The sequence below is a fragment of the Malaclemys terrapin genome, chromosome 2 (genome assembly GCF_027887155.1).
Source record: "Malaclemys terrapin pileata isolate rMalTer1 chromosome 2, rMalTer1.hap1, whole genome shotgun sequence".
NCBI lineage: Eukaryota > Metazoa > Chordata > Testudines > Emydidae > Malaclemys > Malaclemys terrapin.
Genome location: NC_071506.1, coordinates 4,256,058 through 4,281,432, shown reverse-complemented (window position 1 = coordinate 4,281,432; position 25,375 = coordinate 4,256,058). Strand labels below are relative to the sequence as shown.

Genomic DNA, 25,375 nt, shown 5'->3' with positions numbered 1-25,375 from the left:
TCGGCTCTGACCAACAGCTTCAATTCCTGGTTCTGACTCTGGCTTGACCCCTGGCTCTGGTAACTGGCAGTTGACTCTGGTGCTGACCCTCGGCTTTGTTCCGCAGCTGGGATGCTGCTCCACCCACTAGACCTGACTGCTGCTCTGACTATTAGGCAAGGCCACCTACATCCCGGTCCATAACAAGTTGTGTCGGAAGCTGAATTTTTAACCCAGGTGACTGTGATCTAATATAAAAACCAATCTATCAATAATCAATATATTCATCCAGAAATTAATAGACTACAGTGGTCTGCTAAGGGGAAAAAGCCTCCAGGAATCTTTCTTTAAAGAATATGTCTGCAAGTGGGAATGCTTATGGGAATGCCTCTGTAGCCAAAACCTCTCTCCTTGAGCTTGTGAAGCAAATGAGACCCAAACAGCCCAGAGCTGGACTAAGCCTTCCTATTAGTCTAGGCCCAACAAGATCCTTTTTAAAACTGAACCAAGCTACTTCCTTGTTTATGCTGTACACGGCCTCACTCCATTTCACAGGGCTCCTTTAAACAAAGATGATTCCAAGCTGAGCAAAACCAAGAGCTTGTATATGCAGTAACATCTGAACTCCAGCTAAAACACCCCCTGGTTGAAGAGCAAATTGGCACAGTCTCCTTCCCACCCTCTCCCCATAGTATTTCTCACTGACCTACCGGGGCAGAGAATTCCACAGGTTAATGACACACTGCATCAAAATTTATTTTTCTTTGTTGAGAGAGAAGCTATAAGTCCAATTTTCTGCCTGGAGGTAAGATCTGTGTTCACCTCTCAGGAGCTCTGCCAGTTTTTTCTAATGCTGGGGGAACAAGTTCTTCTACAGAGAGCGTGGGATTTTTTTTTCCTCTTTGTGTGCTTTCCAATGCAGGCCCAGAGGCATGGAAGCCTCCAGTAAGGAGTCTCTTGTTTTATTCTTACTCTTTTTGAATTAATTCTCACGCAATCTTTGAATCTTGGAGTTCCAGCCATCTCTTTCTTTTAAAGGGGCTGTCCTCGTACAAAGGTTTCTCTCTGTTCTGGTTGGTCACGCAGCAGAATAGCCTCCTCAGTGAGATCAGGACACTTGTCACAGCCAGATTCTCAGAGACTTGCTTCACTTGCTGGATAGAGACAGAAGCAACACTGCAGACTGAGGGCTCAGGGTCACGCAGCGAATCACTGAGAGCTGAAACAAGGAGCAGGTCAGGCACTGACCCGTGATCACCCACAGAGATATGCAAATACGCAGTCAGAGACCGTGAACTTAGATACACAAATATGCTACCCATGTGATCAGAAACAGCTGTGCCTAGAGGAATACCTTAAATGTGCAAATTTGTTACCCAAACATCCAGAAACAGACAGGCACACACTCGGGTTAAACACATACCCTGAAACAGTCGTGCACAGACACATGACCAGTTAGATGCACACACCCAGGTATATTAATTTGCTTGATTCAAAGGGCAGGATCCTCACTTACCACTGAGCAGGGAGGACATATCTCCTACACTCATGCAGCTAGCATCCATGTGATGGACAATGAACCCTAGAGAGATGGTTAAAATAATTAGCCTCTCACTTCTCCCAACCTCCAGTGGGAGCTTCTACTGCTTAGGCCTATCCCCAAATTGAGGTGTTTTCACAACATCTTATCAAGTCATCGGAGGAGTTCACAAGCTCCTAGGAGGCCCAAATCTGGAGCATGCCTGAAGGGCTATTTTGCAAAGGAGGGGATAGCTCCTAAAAGTGGGCAAATGGGACACCCGGGCAAATATTTGGTCAAATGCAAAAATTAATTTTCTTTCAGTTGCATTGGTGAATGTCAGAGGATCTGTGATCACTCAAGCTTAGCTAGGGCAAATACTAGCAGAAAGCAAATTGTATCTCAAATAATGGCCACAAACTATTTTCCAATTAAAAAGAACAGGAGTACTTGTGGCACCTTAGAGACTAACAAATTTATTAGAGCATAAGCTTTCGTGGACTACAGCCCACTTCTTCGGAAGCTGTAGTCCACGAAAGCTTATGCTCTAATAAATTTGTTAGCCTCTAAGGTGCCACAAGTACTCCTGTTCTTTTTGCGGATACAGACTAACACAGCTGCTACTCTGAAACCTATTTTCCAATTGTATGCTTGATTATAACTTCTTGAATTCTTCCGTTGACCTCCCGGGCAGATGGGTTAACTATGCCAATGGGAAATCCCTCCCATCAGCACAGGCAGTGTCTACACTGAAGCGCTACAGCGAGGTAGCTTCACTCCTGTAGCATTTTAAGTGTAGACAAGCCCAAAGTTCCAGTTACATTAGTTTGGTGAGTTACAGCTGAACAAGTATATCTATTCAATTGTAACACTTGCAGTTTGCACAATCAGCTCCCCAAGAATTAGTCCGTTGAAGCTATTTCCAAATCCTTTTGAATCCTAAATACACTGGAGAATTTCACAATGTGGTCAAAGATCAAAAAAGCAAAATGTGCCTAATAAATAATTATCTGTGAATGATTAACTCAGCTCTGTTATTTGCACTGTTCTATAGCAGTCATTCCAGGAATAGCATAGTGGCGGGGTTAGAGAAATTCTGATGAGAGCATGGCGCATGAAAGGGCTGTAACTTGCTTCCTATAGTTCTGCATAAACCCCAAGAGAGAGGAAGGGAAGCTCAGAAAAAGGCTTTGATAGATGTTGCTTACAAAGATCAAATGTGTGGTTTGGTTTGGTTTACCTGTGAACATACTGGCTACCCTCCTCACAGGAGCCTGGCCGCTCTTCAGATAGTGCTGGCTCTGGGACAGGAATTCATGGACTCTCCCTGAGTATCGCTGGACCTAGGGAGGAATGAAGAGACCGCTCTGAATATTCGAGAAAGCTTGGCTGGGGAGTAGAAGAAAGGGAAATACTGTATCTAGGTCAACAAGGGGAGGAGGGTCTAAGTGAGGACAGGTATAAGAGGAGACACAGGCTGAATCCTAGCGGGCTAACAGACTGGTCAAACTTTGGTGCCAGCAGCTAATTCTTTCAAATCCAGAGCTTTCACCTTCTGAGCAAGCTCCTCTCAGGCCTGGTCTGCGCTAAAAAGTTGGGTCGACCCAGCCACATTGCTCAAGAATCTGAAAAATCCACACCCATGAACGACATAGGTAAACCAACCTAATCCCCGGTGTGGACAATGCTAGGTTGATGGAAGAATTCTTCCCACCTAGCTACTGCCTCTCAGGGAGGTGGATTACTTATTCCAACAGGAGAACCCCTCCCGTCGGCATAGGTATTGTCTACATGAAAGTGCTACAGCATCATGGCTGTGCCACTGTAGTGTTTCAAGTATAGACAAGCCCTTGGAATGGTGCTGGGGTCACCAGAGAACAGCATTAGGGGGAGGGAAAAGAGGTCCTATGGGACCTCAGTGAAGATGGGAGCCAGTTGGTAGTAGACAACTCTCCCGAAGGCAGCAGTGGAAGACCCATCACCTGAAATATTTAAAACTAGACTGGATGGAGCACAGACATTCCTCCATTGTCAGGAGAAGGGGCTGGGTCACCTAATACCGCCTTTCCGTTTCTCATGTCTGTGATTCCGCTGCAGACAATTCCTGCCAGTGAGCTTTTGAACAGGAAAAAGCATCACTACCATCCTCTGAGTGCTCCATGGCCTCGTCCCCAGCACTGATGCCACCTACCTATTCCCACTGCATTGTCCCCAAGTGCCCTTCCCACTGCCTGTGCCTATGTGCATTGCTCAAGGTATCGCTTTTAGACAAACACCAAGGATTTTAAAGCTTTCCAGTTCACCAACGTGATCTAAGACAGCAGCAGCTGGGTGTGGACAGGAGGGTCACTAAGCCTGCAAAGCGAGATCTTGGGGGAGATGCAAGTCATTTTAAATATGGTGCCATTTATTAGATAACTCGTGTCCCCACCACCACCAAATCATCCCATTCCAAAGAGAAGCCCACTGTTCCCTTACCAGATGCTTGCAGACTTTGCACAAGGCCTGCTGATTGTCATAATGGGCCATGGTGAATATCTCCTCCAGCAATTTCCATCCCATGAAGTCATTACATCGTGCTAAAGTCCACTCACAACTCTGCATGGCAAAGGGGGGAGAGGGAGGTCAGAAGGACAGATGCTGTTGATCCTGTCCAATAGCCACTGCAAGCCAACAAAGAAAACTTACACTAAGTAGGAGAGGGAAGGAAAGGGTTAATGGCCTCCTCCTTGGCCCTTGTAGTCTCTGTGTTCCTATCCCACAGAGAGAGCCAGGGCCCTGGGGTCCTACGGTCTCCCCCCACATTTTTGGTGGGCAGATGTTTGCAGCTGCATTCATGCAAATGAGGTGCTTAGGCTGCAATGACCTGATTTATAGCGTTTTGCACTTGCAGACAGATGAGCATGCAAGTTTTGAGAGGTGCATTTGTAGATGCCACCTAGCAATGTGGGCTTAACGTCCCTGCCTTCCCGTTAATGGCATCTGGCGTTGATTCTTCGCGTGGGCTAAAAGGGTACGGGAAGTGTCCGTGAGGAGCAATGTTTTTACCTTTGGGTACCTGTGTCTAGGAAACGCGTTAGGGGAAAAAGCAGAAAAGATTGTGCCTTGGGAAATGGATCTAGAGAGGAATCCGGCAGAAGAGCCTGACAATTGTCATTCCTTGGGGCTGGAGAAATGACGCTAAGCCTTACCTCAACCACCTCCCAGTCCTGGTCGTGCAGATGGAGGAGCAGCGGCACCAAGCTGCTGAGGACTTGCTCCTGCATGATGGATTTAGACTTTAGGTTCAAACCACTTAAGAGGTTCCCAAACAGGCCAATGGCAGAAGAGCGCACCTTGTCTCTGGGCTGTGAGCAATACACAAAGAGGGAGCTCTCACTGAACGCTGTTTCAGCACAGAGCAGCGGCTGTGTAATGGAAACTACAGACTCAGACTGCGGCTTTATAACTGTGGCTAGCCTGCCTATGGAGAAAGAATGGCTCTTTATCCAAAGAGGTGGACTGAGGAAATGGCAGTTCCTTCCCACTACAGTTTCATATGTAGGTGTTGGAAGTTCTCTGCTCTAAGTTTCAGGCATCTCTATACAAGAGGTGCACACCCTGCTAACACCATGTCATTGTACCATAATGGCAGAGTCTGTGCCATGTCCTTCTCTAGTGGTTGGGCCACTAGAGGATAACAACCCACTACTGCTACCAGCTAGTTAAATTACTCCATTTGCTCAAGTGGTAGAGACTTGTGCTGTGGCACAGAAGGTCCTGGGGCCAAACTTAGTTGACAATTCATTGTGGGGAGGGTGTTGTTAAATCAGCAGCACATCCTGCTGCATAACACATAGAACATCATAATCCTGCATCTTCCAGTGGATTACATCTTCCATATTCGGCAGCATACTGCTTGAGTATCAGATAAAATTTGAACCTCCAGATAATGTTGCCATATTATCTTTCTGGTCCCAGGGTCCATTCTTTCACCAAAGATTGCTAGGGGGAAATCAAGCTGCCCTTCTAGATCAGAATCAATAGAGATATTCACTCTCAGTCACCCAATCAACCATCGACAGAAGTCCCTATTCTCATGGGAGACCCTGTATGGGGAGCCATATGCCTGATGGAGAATGCAGTCTATAGACTGGTTGAGTTACAAATGTTTGGGTTTGCTGTACCCCGAGCATTCATTTCCTCCTGTAATGAGGAAGGCCAATGTCGATTCTGTAGTATTGTGAGCTGCAGATCATGGCTATAGCAGAGAGTATACCTCTGACTAGTAGAGGACATCAGAATCTTCTCTACTGATCACTTATTTACAGGCTTTTCTATGGTGTTCGTCACTAGTTTTTGAGCACCTCACAAGCAATATAGAATATGACCTCACAGTACCCTGGGAGGTGAGGAAATATCAGTAACCCCATTTTGCAGATGGGTAACAGACTAGATATTGCCCTATTGAGCTTGACTGCGATAGGACACGAACTTTACTTCTGACAGAGCATCCCAAAGCCGACCCTAATAAGCATGGCTATAAGTGGATCTGTATTGCTGCTTAATAAAGGCCCAGCAGGATCCACTGAATGAAAACTTAGCTCAGGATCGGGGAAAGCAGAAGGAACCAAGAATCGAAGGGATTAAAAAAGGAGGTTCTCACAAAGGTTACTGCTTTTCCCTGGCAGCAGTAACCAGCTCCTCCTCCATGCACATAGGAACCTCCCTCTTCCTGTTGCCTTACGTCATCCAGGAAGGGCCGAAGCGGCTTCACAATCCGAACACAGATGGAGCTGATGTTCACCCTGTCCCTGTGGTGTCTGAGAATACTTCCCAGAGTGGTGATGGCCTCCCTAACAAACCTCTCGTGTGTCTCGTTCAAACCCACCAGGATGGCGGGAAGGAGAGCCTGGAGCTGTTTCACCTGCGGAAAAGAAACTCATCAGAAGAGATGGAATACTGACTCATGCTCTCCAGTCACTGCACAATGTAACCAGCAGACTGAAGATAGAGGATGCTCAGAGCATGGTCCCTCCCAGGATTCAGAGACTCGCTTTCTTTTAGCTGGATGCAGGGTATTGACAGCTCTTTGTCACCTTCCTGGAACATTATTGACCCCTGGTGAAGTACTCCCAGATGTCACTCACTCAGCCATGAACCATCCAGAAGTTCTGGTTCTACTTCCACAGACCTAGGATTTGTGTCAGTGCCCTCAACACCAGCTACACAGTTCGGTTGTGCTCACTACAGGCTTGTTTTGGTATTACTGGGGTTGGTTTTATAACTGAAAATAATGATCATTCACCATTCAGTGACAGTTGTCACTGCTATACCTAATGCAGCATGATCTAGAAATGGGCCTGGAACAAGTCAGGACTCCTGGATTCTACTCTTAGCTGCACAACTGACTTGCTTGGGCAAGTCACTTACACACATGCTTTCAAAAATAGCCTCTAATTTTGGGGGCCTAGTTGCAGACATGTAAGGCCTGGTATTCAGAGGAGCTGAGTATCTGCAGCTCCCACGGAAGTCCCTCTTATTGCTATTACCTTCTGCCGGTGAAGTGCCATGTTTCCAAGCCCGTGCCGACTTAGCCAGCGGACAGTGGGTCTCGGATCTATCCGCCACTCTTCCAGCCTACCCAGAATAGTTCGTTTTGGCAATAGCTTGGTCACAGATTTGCTACGAAGAAGCTAAAATCAAAACAGTGAGTCCATTACAAGCGGAAAACAGAGAATTCTCTCTCCAGGTGTGTTCTTTGGATGGATATCCGAGGCAAATTTCCCTGCATTCTGCTATAAAATCTCCTAGTCATAGAGTTTAAGGCCAGAAGGGACCACCAGATCATCTAATTTGACATGTATATCACAAACCACCGGCACTCACACACTAAAACACTAGACCAAAGTATTACAGCTCACAGCCCACTCCTGTGTGAGTGCAGTTCACTCCTCACCCACATTTCATGAGGTGTGAATAGGCTTTTCTCACAGCTGTCCCCAGGCAAGGGACTCAGAAGTGGGAGTGGTCTGTAAATTAAAAATAAAAGTCCAGGAGAGTGAGTATCTCTAGATCTCATGGCTTTAGATGAAGGACCATTCTGCACAGACAGCCCCAAAGAACTGGGAAAAGACAAGCCATCTAATTAGTGACGAAACCTGGAGAGTAATATCTTTGGTGATCTCTCATTCTTTCCCTGTATCACCTGATGGTTTAGCCCATCCAAAACTAGTGCTTTTGCAACCGAAGATAGGCTCTCTCATCATGCCTCTCCCACCAGAATCAGTGACAAGGAACAGATAAGAGGATGACCAAGTTGCTGATGCAAATTCCCCATTCAACACTGAGCTACTGAAGTCTGGAGCTAAACTGCTCCCTAGAAGCCTAGCCACGCATGTCAACTAACCCATCTTACCCCAGCGAAGAAGGCCATGGCTGTCAAAGTTTTCTCTTCATCCTCAGTGCGGAGATTTGGGATGGTATTGGCAAGAAGCCCAGAGAGATGGTGGCTTGCATGTGTAATCATGGCTCTGTGATATAAATCATATACTCATAATTATTGGAGGAATATACAGTAACAAAGGAATTTGCAACAGATGGCAGCCTGAGCATGAATCAGGGCTGTCCAGGGTAGCCAGAGGAACTTCATAGAATCATAGAATATCAGGGTTGGAAGGGACCTCAGGAGGTCATCTAGTCCTACCCCTTGCTCAAAGCAGGACCAATCCCCAGACAGATTTTTGCCCCAGATCCCTATAAAGGCCCCGTTGAGGATTGAACTCACACCCCTGGGTTTAGCCGGCCAATGCTCAAGCCACTGAGCTATCCCTCCCCCCCTTGAAGCTTTCATTGCCTACCTAGCCAGCAGAAGGACCCCTTCCAGGTAACCCTCAGCACTTGAGAGAAGGTCCCAGCCTCCCACTTTCTCCATCCATGGCAACACAATTTCTTTTCTATCTCGGATCAGCAGGGCCTTCAGAGCTTCCACTGCACAGCTACATTGAAAAAAAGACCAGAATTATGGAATTAAAACAACCCCTCTCAGTTCTTGTTTATAAGCACCAAGATACATAGGGCCAACTTCTATAGAGTTACACGAGGGATTATTTTGACCCATTCAGCATACTGGGATATAACTGAAACCCCAATCCCACCTTCACCCCACTGCACAGACACTCCCATCTCCTCATGGGCAGTCTGACAGGATAGACCTGAGACATCAACACCCTGCAGGCATGGTGTGTATAGCAAAGAAAAGGCACTGATTTCCCTGGAAAGGGAGATCACAGAATAAGTTTGAAACAGATGTCACAGGGGCACACTGGGGAATGTGGGATTGCTTCCTAGTTTGAGATATTTAAAATTAGCCTGCAGAACCAACTGCAGGGAATAATCCTGCACTGACCCACAGTGGGTAGATTAGATGTGACACGGTAGCTCCTATCCATCTAATTTCTATTCATATGGGTGGGTGGGTGGATGGAACATATGGCTATTAAATGCCTCCTCTCTGTCTGAGTCCCTCCCTATAATCCCTGGGAACTTTCCGTGACATGATTATTATCTTATTAATCGTCTCTGAGCTGGTTTCACTGGGCTCTCTGCTCCTGTACTTGGTTCTGATCTCCACTAGGGCCTGACTATCAAATATAGTGATGGGATGGGAAATCAGAAGGTAGCTAATAACACAGATGGTAACTGGCTATAAAACAAGAGGGTGTAGATGAGAGCTGAAAGAAGAGTAACAGTGGTGTGGGATTGCAGGACAAATTTCTCTGTGCAGAGAGAGATTAATGTCTCCCATAAGTAGTTAGGGAACCTGCACTGGGAAGATCTCAGGAACTATCTGGAAGAAAGAAGGATATTACAATGCTCAGGGGACAAATACTATAGACAGAAAGGTGTTTGGCCCTGAATGGGGCCCAGTGGCCTCTTTCCATCTAGCTACAATGTGTAGATGTTGGAGTATTTAGGAGCTTTGGTAAGGTCAGGAAATGGAAAAGGAGCCCCGCAGTGGATAACTGATCTAAGTTATCAACATTCCCTTTGCATAGCTGGGTAACAGACTCATCTGACTGCTACGCCTTTATTGAGTGTGGTTTCCAAGAGTTTTGAGGGAGTTAGGAACTTTTCAGTGACTTGGGCACCACACACTGGAAGGGGCCTTGGTAGATCATCTAGTCCAGTTCCCTGCACTTAGGCAAGTGTTTGCTAGACCACCCCTCACAGGTGTTTGTCTAACCTGTTCTTAAAAACGTCCAATGATGGAGATTCCACAACCTCCCTAGGTATCTTGTTCCAGTGCTTAACCACCCTGACAGTTAAGAAGATTTTCCTAATGTCTAACCTAAACCGCCCTTGCTGCAATTTAAGACCATAACTTCTTTTCCTGTCCTCTGTGGATAAGGAAAACAATTACTCTCCTCTTTATAACAACTTTACATACTTGAAGACTGTTATCATGTCCCCCTCGTCTTCTCTTTTTCCAGATTAAACAAACCAATCTTTCTGCATAGGTCATGTTTTCTAGAGCTTTAATAATTTTGGTTGCTCTCTTCTGGTCTTTCTCCAGTGTGTCCATATCTTTCCCAAAGTGTGGTGGCCAGAACTGGACACAATATTCCAGCTGAGGCCTTATCAGTGCTGAGTGGAAGAATTACTTCTCCTGTCTTGCTTACAACACTCCTGCTAATACATCCCAGCATAATGCTTGCTTTTTTGCAAGAGTATTACATTATTGAGTTATATCTGGTTTGTGATCAGCTACAACCCACAGATCCTTTTCTGTAGTACTCCTTCCTAGGCAGTCATTTCCCATTTTGTATGTGTGCAATTGATTATTTCTTCCTAAGAATAATACTTCACATTTGTCCTTATTGAATTCCATCCTATTTCTCCAGTTTGTCAAAATAATTTTGAATACATGTCCTGTCCTCCAAAGTGCTTGCAACCTCTCCCAGCTTGGTATCGTTCACAAACTTTAAAGTGTACACTCTCTACCATTATCCAAATCATTTATGAAGATATTGAATAGAATTGAACCCAGGACAAATGCCTGTGGGATCCCACTCAATATACCCTTCCAGTTTGACAGTGAACCATTAATAACTACTCTGAGTATGTTTTTCCAACCATTTGTACACCCACCTTATAGTAAGTTTGTCTAGGCTATATTTCCCTAGTTTGCTTATGAGAAGGTCATGTGAGTATCAAAAGCCTTACTAAAGTCGAGACAAGTCACATCTATTGCTTTCCCCTTATACACAAGACTTGTTACCTTGTCAAAGAAGAATATTAGATCAGTTTGACATGATTTGTCCTTGACGAATCCATGTTGACTGTTACTTATCACCTTATTATCTTCTAGGTGCTTACAAACTGATTGCTTTATTATTTGCTCCATTATCTTTCTGGTACTGAAGTTAAGATGAATGGTCTATAATTCCCTGAGTTGTCTTTATTCCCCTTTTCATAGAGAAGTACTATATTTGCCCTTTTCCAGTCCTCTGAGATCTCTCCCATCCTCCATAGTTTCTCAAAAACAATCGCTAATTGCTCAGTGATCTCTCAGTCAGTTCCTGAAGTAGTCTAGGATGTATTTCATTAGGCCCTGCCAACTTGAAGACATCTAACTTGTCTAGGTAATTCTTAACTTGTTCTTTCCCTATTTTAGCCGCAGATCCTACCCCATTTACACTTATGTTCACTATGTTAGTATTCCAATCTCTGCAGTTTTTGGTGAAAACTGAAGCAAAAAAGGCATTTAATGCTCTGACCATTGCTTCGTTTTCTGTTGTTGTCTGTCCCGGTCTTCCTCTTGCTTCTAACTTATTTGTAAAATGTTTTCTTGTTACCCTTTATCTCCCTAGCTAGTTTAATCTCATTTTGTGCCTTGGCCTTTCTGATTTTGTCCCTACATGCTTTTGTTTGTTTTTTACATTCATCCTTTGTACTTCGACTTAGTTTCCACTTTTTGTATGACTCTTTTTTGAGTTTCAGGTCACTGAAGATTTCCTGGGTAAGCCAGGGTTGTCTCTTACCATACTTACTATTTTTCCTGTGCATTGGGAGAGTTCTCTCTTGTGCCCTTAATAATGTTTCTTTAAAAAACTGCCAACTCTCCTGAACTCCTTTTTCCCCTTAGGGCTGGTCTCGGAGATTGGCACTGCTGCAATCAATGCAGCAGGGATCAATTTAGTGGCTCTAGTGAAGACCCGCTAAAACAATGGCAGAGCACTCTCCTGTCGACCCCGGTACTCCAGCTCTCCAAGAAGAGTAAGGGAAGTCGACTGGAAAGCATCTCCCGTCGACTCAGTGCAGTGAAGACACCGGGGCAAGTCGACCTAAGTTACGTCAACTTCAGCTACATTATTCACACAGCTGGAGTAGCGTAACTTAGGTCGACTTACCCCCGTAGTGAAGACAAGCTCTTAGACATGCTTCCCACAGGATCTTACCTGCCAGTTCTCTGAGTTTGCTAAAGTCTACCTTTTTGAAGTCCATTGTCTTTATTCTACTGTTTTTCCTCCTACCAGTCCTTAGAATCATGAACTCTGTCATGATCACTTTCACCCAAGCTGCCTTCCACCTTCAAATTCTCAACCAGTTCCTCTCTGTTTGTCCAAATCAAATCTAGAACAGCCTCTCCCCTAGTAGCTTTATCCACCTTCTGTACAAAAAAGTTATCTCCAATGCATTCCAAGAACTTGTTGGATAATTTGTGCCCTGCTGTGTTATTTTCCCCATAGATGTCTGGGTAGTTGAAGTCCTGGCTTTGGATGATTTTGTTAGTTGTTTAAAAAAAGCCTCATCTGTCTCTTCTTCCTGGTGAGGTGGTCAATAATGGACATTACCCTTGTTTTTACCCCTTTTATCCTTACTTAGAGACTTTCAACAGGTCTGCCTCCCACTTCTAGCTCATCCTCAGTACAAGGGTATACATCTTTAATGTACAAGGCAACACTGCCTCTTTATTTTCCTATAGTGTTGTGCATTGTTATGAGGGTAGAAACACAGCCACTCCCTTCGTAACTGGGCCCCACCTGGTGTGTGGAGAGGAACAGTGTACAGTGATATAACCCCTATAGGGTGTCAGAAACTGAGACCTGGATGGTCAGACCTAGTGGTTGGAGTAGTGGCAGTTGGGTCTAGTGATCAGCATGGTGGCAGTTGGGCCAGGAGCTGGAGCCAGAGCTGAAATCAAGAGTCAAGAGCACAGTCCGGACAAGGCAAGCGTAGGACTGGGAGCTAGGCCACAGCAAGGACAGGGCTGGAGCAGAAGCGGGAACAAGCCTGGAATTGGCGCAGGGCTGGAGCAGGCTAAGGCCTGAGGAGCCTGTCACAACTAGTAGGCCGGGGAGAGTTCCAAGCCATGAAGTGACATTGAGCAGACTGAGGTGCCGTCTCTCCCATGAGGCTTATATACCTGCCCTGAGACTCATCAGCCCAGCTCCTGGCTTGTGGATTGGCTGGAGCCTCGCATGGGAATGACTCATCACCGCATGGGGCTTAGTCGGGCTCTGGTTCAGGGATGACTCCACCTCACATCAGGCTTATGGGTCTATTGGTGCCACCCTGTAGGGGATCCAAAAGCCCTGCCATAGCCATCCCAGTGGTGTCCATCAGATGAGGCCCTGCTAAGCCAGAGATTGACATGGGGCTTGGGGGGGTTAATCCCAGCCAGGGTTCAGAGGCAGCTCAGGGAAGCGTGACAAGCTGGGAGCCATTCAGGTGCAGCTGAGGCTGTTTAAGCGCCTCATCTTTAAAAACGGGTTTGTTATTGATCAGAAGCCAAGAAAGGACGCTTGGAGGAAGCCTAGGAGCTACCCTGCATGGTTTGTTGAATTCTGGAGTTTACTGCTTGTAAGCCCACATGGAGGGGAAGCAGCTAGAGACTTTTACTAGGTTTGTGTCCATCTGAGTTAAGCCAGAGCCCCTTCAACAGGACCCCCCTCCTCCAGAGAGTGATTTGTGTTCACATGCGAGCCTTCAGTAGGTTCTGCCCAAGCCCTGCCACAAGGAACCACCCATGTGGTTACTTGCCTCATTAGCATCTGCTTTTTTCCATAATTACCTCACATGGTTGGCTGTCGTGAGCCTGTTCTGCTGGCCGCACTCCCTTCTGGTGACCTCACTGTAGCCCGGCAGGTTCACCAGGTAGTGAACTTGAGTCAGCAGGGCTAGGAATAGCTGGGGGTAGAAGCCCCGCATTGCTCCAATGCATACATAGATACTAAGCATCTCAGACAGGGCTCTGGTTGCCTGAAGAAGGGAAAAGAAACAAATCTAACTCTAAAAGCCTCTGTCTCCCCTACATAGAATCATAGAAATTTTGGGCTGGAAGGCAACTGGAGAGGCAACTTCATGGCCATCAAGTCCAGTCCCCCTTGCTGAGGCAGGACCAAGTAAACCTAGCTCATCTCTGATAGGTGCTTGTCCAACCTGGTCTTAAAAACCTCCAGTGATGGGTGTTCCACAGTCTCCCTGGGAACCCTATTCCAGAGCTTAGAGTTAGAAAGCTAATAGCTCACCTTGCTGCAGATTAAGCCCATTACTTCTTGTCCTACCTTCCGTGGACACGGAGAACCGTTCATCCCCGTGTGACGTGTTCTTCCATATTCTTTATGAAAATACGCTTATGATATGAGTATGACATAACTGAAATATACTTTATGCAAGATGGCTCATGTGAGATATCATTGGAAAGGTTATGATTTACTCAATGTGATTATCCAATTTGTATGCCTGTATCATTTCTGTATCTGAAGTTAGGAATATTGACTATGTATCTGTATTTCAACTATGGTACTTTGGGTGACGCCCACTGCTAACACTTCAGGTACAACAATGGAAAAGCCAGACAGGGCGGATGGCCCATCAGCGAGGACAATAGACTGTGAAAGGCTTGGCCTTCCTGTGGACACTGCATACTGCTGCTGACTCATGGATGCTGTGATCCTACACAGTCAAGTGGTCTTGTCACCTGATACTAAAACATTACCTAGGGGGCCCATAAAAGCGGCCGCCCAGCCAGGCAGCGGCACAGCTGCGAGCAGCGGCACCGGAGGCAGCAAACAGGGCGGCTAACAGGGGAGTTTGAGAGGGAGTTTGCAGGGGGAGGTAAGGGGGGAGGCAGGAGGGCAAGGTGTGGTGTGTGCTCTGAGTCCACAGGCGCCGTGGGCAGGGAGCCCAGCAGGCATGAGCCAAGCAGCAGCAGCAGACAGAATGCAGATGGCTGCATGTGGAAGCTGTGGTATGTATATGGTCCTAGCAGGGGAGCCGGAACACAGGTATGTGTGTATGAAGTGTCGCCTGATAGTGTTACTGGAGGAAAAGATTAAGGGGCTAGAGATGCAGGTAGATACCCTGGTGGAGTTTAGGCGGGGGTTTGAGCAGCTGATGGAGGACAGGCAAGGAGGGGCTGAAGGAGAACGCCCTGCGGCGCAGGTAGAGGCAGAGGAGGGTGATAGGGGAATGGAAGGGGGAGAGCATGGGAGGTGGAACCATGTGACTGTCAGAAGCAGGCCAAGGAAAAGAAGGGCCAGTGAGGGGGGAATAGAACTCAGGAATAGGTTCGAGTGTTTGGATAGCGAGGTGGAGGGGCAGCAGGTGGCGGCTGAAGGTGGGAGAGTGAGGAAGAAGAGAAGAGCGGCTAGTCCGAGAGAGAGAGGGGAGGAGTTGATGGAGACAGCACCAATTCTGGGCCCCGGGAGGATTCAGGAAGGCATAAGGGGGAGCATTAGGGAAGATAGGAACAGGCTCAGGTCAGGACTAGAGGGATTAGAGACTAGATTACTAGATGGCACTGTTGCCAGGCGAAGGCAGGTGTATGTAATTGGAGACTCATTACTGAGGAGATTGGACAGGCCTGTGACCAGGGCGGACCCGGAGAACAGAAGGGTGTGCTGTCTCCCGGGCGCAAAGATACGCGATGTGGACCTGCGGTTGAAAAGGATCCTAAAAGGAGCAGGTAAGAACCCCTTGATAATCCTTCATGTAGGAACGAATGACACGGCTAGGTTCTCGTTAGAGAGAATCAAGGGAGATTATGCCAGGCTGGGGAAGACGCTCAAGGAGATAGAGGCTCAGATTATCTTTAGTGGGATTCTGCCCGTTCCGAGGGAAGGGCAGCAAAGGGCTGATAGGATTGTGAGAATAAATACTTGGCTAAGGGAGTGGTGCTATAAGGAGGGCTTTGGGATGTATGGCCACTGGGAGGCTTTTGGGGACAGACACCTGTTCTCGCGGGATGGGCTTCACCTGAGTAGGGAAGGAAATAGACTTCTGGGAGGGAGGCTGGCTCATCTTATCAAAAGAGCTTTAAACTAGGAAGTTTGGGGAGAAGGTTGGGAGATGCACAGTTAATCTCCACGCCAGATTCCAGTATGGAAAAGGTGAGTAAAATGAGAGGAGACATAGCCGGGGAGACGAGATTGGACATAGGAAGGACAGGGGGGACGGGCGCAAGGAGGCCCGCAACATATAGTGCTACTAATGGGAGACAGGCTAAACGACATACATTAGGGTGTTTATACACCAATGCGAGAAGCCTAGGTAATAAAATGGAGGAATTGGAGCTCTTGGTCCAAGAGCTGAAACCGGATATCGTAGGAATAACAGAAACGTGGTGGAATGACGGTCACGACTGGAACACAGGTATGGAGGGGTATACGCTGTTTAGGAAAGACCGGAACAAAGGTAAAGGTGGGGGGGTGGCATTGTATGTCAACAGTGAAATAAGCTGTAAAGAAATAATAGTGGATGGATTAGATAACACAGAGTCCGTCTGGGCAATACTCACACTGGGTAATAGGACTACTAGAGCCTCTCCGGGGATAGTGCTTGGAGTGTGCTATAGACCGCCAGGATCGACCCAGGATATGGATAAGGAACTATTTAATGTGTTTAGAGAAGTAATTACTAATAGAAACTGTGTAATTATGGGGGACTTTAACTTCCCGGATATAGATTGGGGCACAAACGCTAGTAGTAATAATAGGGCTCAGATGTTCCTAGATGTGCTTGCTGATCAATTCCTTCATCAAGTGGTAGCTGAACCGACGAGGGGGGAGGCCACTTTAGATTTGATTCTGGTAAGCAGTGAGGACCTCGTTGAGGAAGTGCTAGTGGGGGACAATTTGGGCTCCAGTGATCATGAGCTAATTCGGTTTAAAATACATGGGAGGAGTAACAGAATTAAGTCAAAGACTAGGGTTTATAATTTTAAAAAGGCCAATTTTAACAAATTAAGGGGACTGGTAAGGGAAGTGGATTGGGCAAACGTATTAAGGGATCTAAAGGCAGAAGAAGCCTGGGATTACTTCAAGTTAAAGATGCATGAGCTGTCGGAGGCCTGCATTCCAAAAAAGGGAAAAAGATTACAAAGCAGGAGATTTAGACCGAGCTGGATGAGCGACCGACTCAAAGGGGTGATTAGGAAAAAACAGAAAGCGTACAAAGAGTGGAAGAGGGGAGGGATTAGTAAAGAAACTTACCTTAGTGAAGTCCGAGAATGTAGAGATAGAGTGAGAAAGGCCAAAGGCCGTGTAGAGTTGGACCTAGCGAGGGGAATTAAAAGCAATAGTAAGAGGTTTTACAGCCACATAAATAGGAAGAAAGCAAAGAAAGAAGAAGTGGGACCGCTGAAGACTATTGCCGGAGAGGAGATTAAAGACAATCTAGGCATGGCGCAATATCTCAATGAATATTTTGCATCGGTGTTTAATGAGGCCAATGAAGGTATTAGGGATACTAGCACCACTACAGAGGGGCATTCGGGATGGGGGATTACCGTATTCGAGGTAGAAACAAAACTTGATTGCCTTAATGGGGCTAAGTCGGGAGGACCGGACGATCTTCATCCGAGAATATTGAAGGAATTGGCGCGGGAAATAGCAGGCCCGTTAGCGATAATATTTAATGAATCTGTAAACTCGGGGGTGGTCCCGTTAGACTGGAGAATAGCTAATGTGGTTCCTATTTTCAAGAAAGGGAAAAAAAGTGATCCGGGTAACTACAGGCCTGTTAGTTTAACATCTGTAGTGTGCAAGGTGTTAGAGAAAATTCTGAAAGAGAAACTAGTTGAGGACCTGGAGGTTAGTGGCAATTGCGATAAATTACAACATGGTTTTACGAAGGGCAGATCGTGCCTTCTTTGAGAAAGTAACGGATTTATTAGATAAGGGAAATGCGGTGGACCTAATATACCTGGATTTCAGTAAAGCGTTTGATACTGTACCCCATGAGGAATTATTGGTTAAACTGAAAAACATGGGGATCGATATGAAAATCCAGAGGTGGATAAGGAATTGGTTAATGGGGAGAATGCAGCGGGTCGTATTAAAGGGTGAACTGTCGGGTTGGAGGGAGGTTACTAGTGGAGTGCCTCAAGGTTCGGTTTTGGGACCCATTTTATTTAATCTATTTATAACTGACCTCGGGACCGATTGCAGGAGTGGGCTGATAAAGTTTGCGGATGATACGAAGGTGGGAGGCGTTGTAAATTCGGAGGAGGATAGGGATATCCTGCAGGGAGACTTGAATGAGCTTGTGAATTGGAGTATCAGAAATAGGATGAAATTTAATAGTAAAAAGTGTAAGGTAATGCATTTGGGGGTGACTAATAACAATTTTAGTTACAAGATGGGGACGCATTGGTTAGAAGTAACGGAAGAGGAGAAGGACCTAGGGGTCCTCGTAGACCGCAGGATGACTATGAGTCGACAATGCGACGTGGCGGTGAAAAAAGCCAATGCTGTCTTGGGATGCATTAGGCGAGGTATATCTAGTAGGGATAAGGAGGTCCTGCTCCCGTTGTACAAGGCGCTGGTGAGACCTCACTTGGAGTACTGTGTGCAGTTCTGGTCTCCCATGTTTAAAAAAGATGAACTCAAACTGGAACGGGTGCAGAGAAGGGCCACTAGGATGATCAGAGGAATGGAAAACCTGTCGTATGAAAAGAGACTAGAGGAGCTTGGGTTGTTTAGTCTGACAAAGCGAAGGCTGAGGGGGGATATGATTGCTATCTTTAAATATATTAGAGGGATTAATACAAGGGAGGGAGAAGAATTATTCCAGCTTAGTACTAATGTGGATACGAGAACGAATGGATATAAACTGGCCGTGGGGAAGTTCAGGCTTGAAATTAGACGAAGGTTTTTGACCGTCAGAGGGGTGAAATATTGGAACGGCCTTCCGAGGGAAACGGTGGGGGCGACGGACCTGTCTGGTTTTAAGATTAAGTTAGATAAATTTATGGAGGGAATGGTTTAATGGTAAAACATAGTAGTCAAGGAAAACCAAACAATGGTAGGTAAATCGTATAATGGCTGACAGGGGTCAGGCTGGTGACTCTTGCCTATATGCTCGGGGTCTGACTGATCGCCATTTTTGGGGTCGGGAAGGAATTTTCCTCCAGGGCAGATTGGCCGAGCCTCTGGAGGTTTTTCGCCTTCCTCCGCAGCATGGGGCAGGGATCTCTAGCAGGAGGGTCTCTGCCGATTGAAGTCACCTAAAACAGGATTGGGGACTTCAACAGCAGAGTCCAGGGAAGGGGTAGGGACGGTTTTATGGCCTGCAGCATGCAGGGGGTCAGACTAGATGATCATAATGGTCCCTTCTGACCTTAAAGTCTATGAGTCTATGAGACTTCTTGTAACTTTCCACTGTAAGGGAAGGGGAGTCTAGTTTGGGAAACAAAGGATTCCCACCTTATGTAAATCCTATTTAAGATGGAGAGGAAGACAAACAGGACTCCTCCTCTTCATGGCCTGTCTGCCCAAGAAGAAAGACTCAAAAGGGAAGGCAAAAACCGTGTGCTCTGCAATGCCCAGCCCCATCCTGGACAGTCCAGACATGAAAAGGTTACTTTGTTCTTCTAAAGACACAATATCACGTCACAGCTTATTAACTTGACAGAGGTAAATACACTCTTCCCTGTAAACACAGCACTGAGTTGGTTTATAGTAAAAAATAAAACAAATGTATTAACAAGAGGACAGAGGTTAAGTGATGCCAGGTAAAAGGAATAAACTTAGAAGCAAATCAAAGTGAAAACACGTATCTAAAAGTCTAAAACTTAATCTAGCAAGGTGCAGGCTTTGTTCAAGATGGTTTCTCGCTTTTATTCAGTTTTTAGAGATTTCAACCACCTCTGGATTGACAGACCCATCTTTCTCAGCTTGCAAGAGCTCTGTTCCCTTGTGTCTGTTTAGTGATGGATGCCAAAGATGGCTTCTGTCTTTGCTCATATCTTCCAAAGTTCGGTGACTTTGTTTGCAGAGGCAGGATACCCTCATGCTGTTTTTCCCTTCCTGTGGGCTTCCCATTCCTCTGATGTAAATGGGGCTTCCATTGATTTGATTCCACCATGCTTAATTTATATAGATAGCTACCTTCTCTTCTTTCTCGGAGGGAACCCATTTCTCCCTGTTTGGCCTCAGACTTTACTTCATAATATCATTGAGTATCCATATTTCTTCATACAGCGTAATACAGACATTTCACAGTGATATTAATCACTCATGTGTCATTAAGTTCCAGAAAATACCTCACTCTATATTATAATACAGTAATATTGTAGAACATCAGTTGATTCAATTACTTATCATTTTAGGTTCAGCCCCTGTCTTTATAGACCAATAAACCTTTGCAATGTATTCTTTGAAAACTAAAACCCAAACCACGCTTCTCTTTCTGGCTGAGTGTAGATGCCATACTGTCTCCTCCCCCTCTTCTTTGTTTGATAGTCTTGTTTACCTGATATGTAAAAATGACCTTCATTCTCTCAGTCAGATGACCAGGCTGGTCAGAGAAGCATTAAGCCCACCTAGATACGTGTTCAACCGGGAAATTTAGCCTACCATAGAAGGGGCTGTGAGGAGGCAGAGTACTTCGCCCTGGGAAACAGACGATGCTGCATGTTGCTCTGCCATTGACCCCTCTGGTGGGTTAAGAACTTGCTTTTCCTCTAAATGTGTCTCATCCAGGCTTCTGTCAGAAGGGGTGGTCATGGTAAAAAGTCATGGTGGAAGGTAACGTACAAAAGACAGGGAGACTTTCAGAGTGTCATCAGGCACATATGGAACCCATACACACTATTCCCCCCCAGGTGTGACACCAGCATCATCCTTCAGTACTCTGACATGCTGCTGGTCAACATGAAGGAGGATACAGAGCTGCTCCCTTTCTCTGGAATGGGAAGTCCTGTTGGTTTGATTACTCACAGCCAGTGGAGTGAGGGAGGTTCCATCACCAGAGCTGCTGCTGCCCTCCTGGAGTCGGGGTCTCTGTTTCAACTCTCTGAGCAGCTGCCACATAACTTTGGCGTTGATTTCTAGGTTTCTGCACAGGCCCTTCCACAGCTCAGCAGCGTTGCTGAAAATTCAGAAATGTGGGCACGCCGATCAGACCTTCACCGCTCTCCTCGATTTAGGTTCTTATATAGCCCCCATCACCATGGTATCTGTGCTCCATTGTGTTCATTAATCACCCTCTGCATGGAGAAGTTTCTCCTGAACTCGCTTTCCAGAGTCTGACTGCACTTGTGAGGCCTAACATGAAGCCAGGCCCCTAAACATGGTCCCAGGGGAGGTCCACAGCACAGAGAGAATCTGCTCGGAATGTGTCCCATCAGGAAACAGGAAGAAATGCAGGGATGAGACAAAAACAGAACCATCGCTCCCCATTCGGAGTGATGGGAGCTGGATCTGAACCAGGCTGGGTTTGGTTCTGTAAAATCAAAACCCAGCAGAAGTTTTGCACCATCAAACTGAGACAGAACTCTGATCAGATCTACCAGGTTCATCAGAGCCATGTGTAGGGCCCCAAAGACCAACATGTGCCCTTAGAGCCATGGGAGGAGGGATAGCTTAGTGGTTTGAGCATCAGCCTACTAAACCCAGGTTTGTAAATTCAATCCTTGAGGGGGCCAGTTAGGGATCTGGGGCAAAATCAGTACTTGGTCCTGCTAGTGAAGGCAGAGGGCTGGACTCAACTCAATGACTTTCCAGTTCTATGAGATAGGTATATCTCCACACAGTTTATGTCTTGTTGACCCAGGGTTCAACTATAAAATGAAAGGAGCTTCCTTCCTTCTTCTCTGGCACCAGCACAAACAAGCACCCACGCAGACTGGGAATGATAGTCAGGATTCCTAGGTATTATTCCCAGTGCCTGACCTTAGACAAGTCACTTCACCGCCTTCAATTTCCCAGTCTGTAAAATGGGGACAGTACTGACCTATCTCACAGAGGGGTTGTGATGCTCAAGTCATTGCAATTTATAGAGTGCTTTGAGATCCTCACGTGAAAGGGGCTAGAAAGGGGCTATGCATTAATGCAATTACCTGTCGCATGGGAGCGAGTGTCTCAGAAGGCTTGAGACCACTTCCTCTGGGTACTCCTCAGCCAATGAACACACCACCCTGAGAGCTGCCCGCCTGGCACTGCCCTCTGGGACGTTGTTTATCTGGAGATAGATGCCATCTACAATGTCTGACACCTGGAGCAAAAGAAAAGACACTCAAAGATTCACTTCTTCTTGGTGGTGGGAACTGAATTCTCATTAAACATATCTGTAGTTATTTATAGGGCATGTGTATTTGGGCCTTTAGGAAATACATAGCGAGACATGGTGCCTGCTCTGTGGAGCTGATACTGTAACTCAGACAGATGTGATACACAGGGCAAAAAGGTACAGAGACCATAATAACAAATTTGACAGAATTAGAACCCATGGAGTGAGCATGAAGCCCCGGAGAAGAGTAAGAAGGACAAGATGGGTATGAAGGAGCCCTGGATTGGGAGGAACTGTGACAGAGAGCATCTTTCCTGAAGAAGACTTGATTCACAAGTTCATACTGGCAGCTCATTAATACAGCAGCACATAGCCCACTATTGCAATGAAGACACAGATGATTAGTTTAATGCCTAGTAGAGGGATACTGCAATAATACAGATGTGGGTACGATTAAGAACATGAGCAGTTTTGGTACACCTGTTACATTATGGCAAAGTCACTATACAAACCCACAAAGAAGGTCCATTCACTACCCCCAGTATAGAGAAGGGATAGCTCAGTGGTTTGAGCATTGGCTTACTAAACCCAGGGGTTGTGAGTTCAGTCCTTGAGGGGGCCACTTAGGGTTCTGGGGCAAAAATCAGGACTTGGTCCTGCTAGTGAAGGCAGGGGGCTGGACTTGATGACCTTTTGGAGTCCCTTCCAGTTCTAGGAGATAGGTATATCTCCTTATATTATATTATATTATTATAGAACTCCAATTTCCACCACTCACAGCTCCTACCCTCTTACCTTCTCCTTCATCTCAACCCTATGGTCCTCCAGAATTGCAGCCAGTGTTGTTGTGGCTGCTTCATTGGCGTTGTCAGAGTCCTTCAGACTGGCTACAGTTGTCAGCACCAGGTCGGTAAGTGAGACCAGACTAATATGCTCTTTGCCACTCTGAAATAAACAGGATAAAGCCTTTCGTTGATGGCACAGTTCTAGATGCCACGCGTACTGGGGAGACTAAAAGCAAAAGGAATCTGGCCAAAGACCAGTCCCTCACTAGCGCTCCTTAGAGGTTAAGTCGCTTGAATCACCCAGCAGATTGCAAGGTTTCCTCAGGACAAAATTTTCAAACGTGGATTCCTTAGATGGTAGGAGCTCTTTGATGGCAGGGCTTGTCTTTATTCTGTTTATACTGCGCCTAGCACAGTGGGGTCCATGACTAGGGCTCCTAGGTGCTACAGTAATACACATACTAGTAATAATAAAGTTAGGCATGTCAGATCGTATTTAAACACCTAATTGGTTTGGTTTTCAGAGATGCACAGAACCCTCTATTGAGTTCAGTGAGGACTGTTGGGTTTTCAGCATGTCTGAGATTATGGCCTTTTAAGTGTCCACATATGGATTTACGGGCCTAGCATTAGGTGTCAACATTTGAAAGCATTGGCCTAAGCCTTTGCTAGATTGTTTCATATGGCATAGGTCAAGTGGGATAAGTCTGCCCAGAGGCCTGGTCTGGGTGGGGTGGTGGTTCAGAGAAGCCCAGATCAGGTAGAAAAAATATGTGGAGAAAGCCAGAATGTGTAGGATAAGTGTACAACGAAGCCCAGATTCTGTAGGTTAAATATGCAGAGACCTGGATTGGGTGGCATAAATAGACAGAGAGACCTGGTTGCTTGGGATTAGCTTGTGGTATGGCCCAGATGGTGTAAGTGGGAAGGAAGCTGTAATAAATGGAGAACATTCATACGTGACCATTGCCTTCCTCCTGCGGTAGTGGGGCGGAGTTCTGTTGAGTTTGCAAGCTTGTCCAGTCTCCTGTTATCAGGGGCCCTGCTGTTTCAGGTTTCGTCTTCCCTTGCCAAAGAGCGAGGTCCCATTGATTCTGGACACCGTGTTGCTCCACCACTTCTCCTGCAGCTGCACCGGACTCCTGCGTTACAGATCTCTGCTGCTCCTGCTGTAGGGTGAGGTCCTGTTTGTCTGCAAGACAGAGCTGTGTCTTCATATCTGGAGAGCTGGCCTCCAGTTTAGTGACTTGAATCTTTACTTGGTCTCCAACTTGGCTGATTCCTGATTCATTTTTCTCCATCAACATGTTGATCTGTGAGATTTCACTGTGTACTTTGGAGAGCTTGGCTTTAATTTCCATTGATGAGTCTGAAAGTACCTGCAACGTCCCTTTGATAACCTGGATTTCTTCAAGCACAGTTGAGAGATCTCTCCCTGAGAGAGGGACAGTGGCTATTTCAGGAGAAGAGAGAGAGGATTTTAGCCTTTTCACATCCTGAAACTTCTCGTGAACCCACAAGGAGCTTAGTTCTCTCTTCAGACCAGGCTGTGTTCCCTTCCTGGCAGCAACCGGGTGGACTGTTTGAGATTTCTCCTGCTGCAAGGTTAGGTTCTTCTCAACCTTTGGAGAGGAACTTATGCCCTCACAAGCAATAATTATCTCAGAGACACTACCAGACTTCTGTTTGCTCTTCTTTTGAGGGTCTTGCCATGCAACTGAAGTCATGCTGTAATTAAATCAGGAAGAGCAATTAATTATTTTCCATTCGTGCTTAGGAATTGCAGAACAAATGGCAGAGACCCATACATCTCAACTTGCCACGGTTGAATTGTGAGACACAATGTGTGACCAAGACCCAAAATGAAGGACACTAAAAATGGTTCATGCAGGAAATTGAAAATGCTGGTCGATCCCTTCCTTTAGTCAGTAAATAACTGACTGTAAACTGCATCTTAATGGTTCTTTGTTTCTTAGGTAAATAATTTTCAACAGTATAAGGGAGGGGGTTGCAAATTTGTAGGGAAAGTGGGTAGCTTTGGGACTAAAATGAGTAACACACCTCCTATGAGGGGCATTTGAGAAGTATGATGAGACATTCTCCTCTTCTCAAGATGTGACAATTGGGCACCGTGGAGAGGAGAGAGTTAAAGGCAGGAACTAGATTAAACTCTCCATTTTTGCAGTCACTTTTCAGAGTAAAATCACACTCTAAATAAAAAAAACCCAGAGCAGGATCCTATCACTTCCAGGTGGGCAAGTACCATTTTCACTTGGGATTCATAACAGAATCCCTATGAACAATCACAGTTTCTACCACTGGACCATCCAAAATAAATCAATATTGTTATTGTTTGTATTGCCGTAGCATCTCGAGGGCCCAGACAAGACCAGGTCTCCTGAGTGCCAGTCCAGTGCCTAATCATTCGGGCCACTATGCCTCTAAAATAAATAGAACGTTCCCCACCAAATAAATGATCCCCTGGAAGAGAGAGTGGCAGGGTTTGTGTTTTTTCTGCCTGCTGCCCCTCATGGGCTCTTAAGCTCTCTGTTTACATTTGTAGCAAGGACTCTCTCTTCTTTTGTGTTTGTACAGC

General features: G+C 46.1%; 1 protein-coding gene across 1 annotated transcript; it reads right to left on the bottom strand.

Moving 5' to 3' along the window:
• Positions 1-710: 710 nt before the first annotated feature.
• Positions 711-24,512, bottom strand: MROH6 (maestro heat like repeat family member 6; the record flags this gene model as incomplete). Its single annotated transcript, XM_054020626.1, has 14 exons — positions 711-1,198; positions 1,496-1,561; positions 2,739-2,841; positions 3,977-4,096; positions 4,690-4,845; positions 6,225-6,404; positions 7,030-7,173; positions 7,896-8,010; positions 8,338-8,475; positions 13,554-13,741; positions 20,704-20,854; positions 21,825-21,979; positions 22,790-22,939; positions 23,739-24,512. Coding segments are annotated over 14 exons (2,670 nt in total), but the record flags the coding sequence as incomplete, so codon positions are not given.
• Positions 24,513-25,375: the final 863 nt, after the last annotated feature.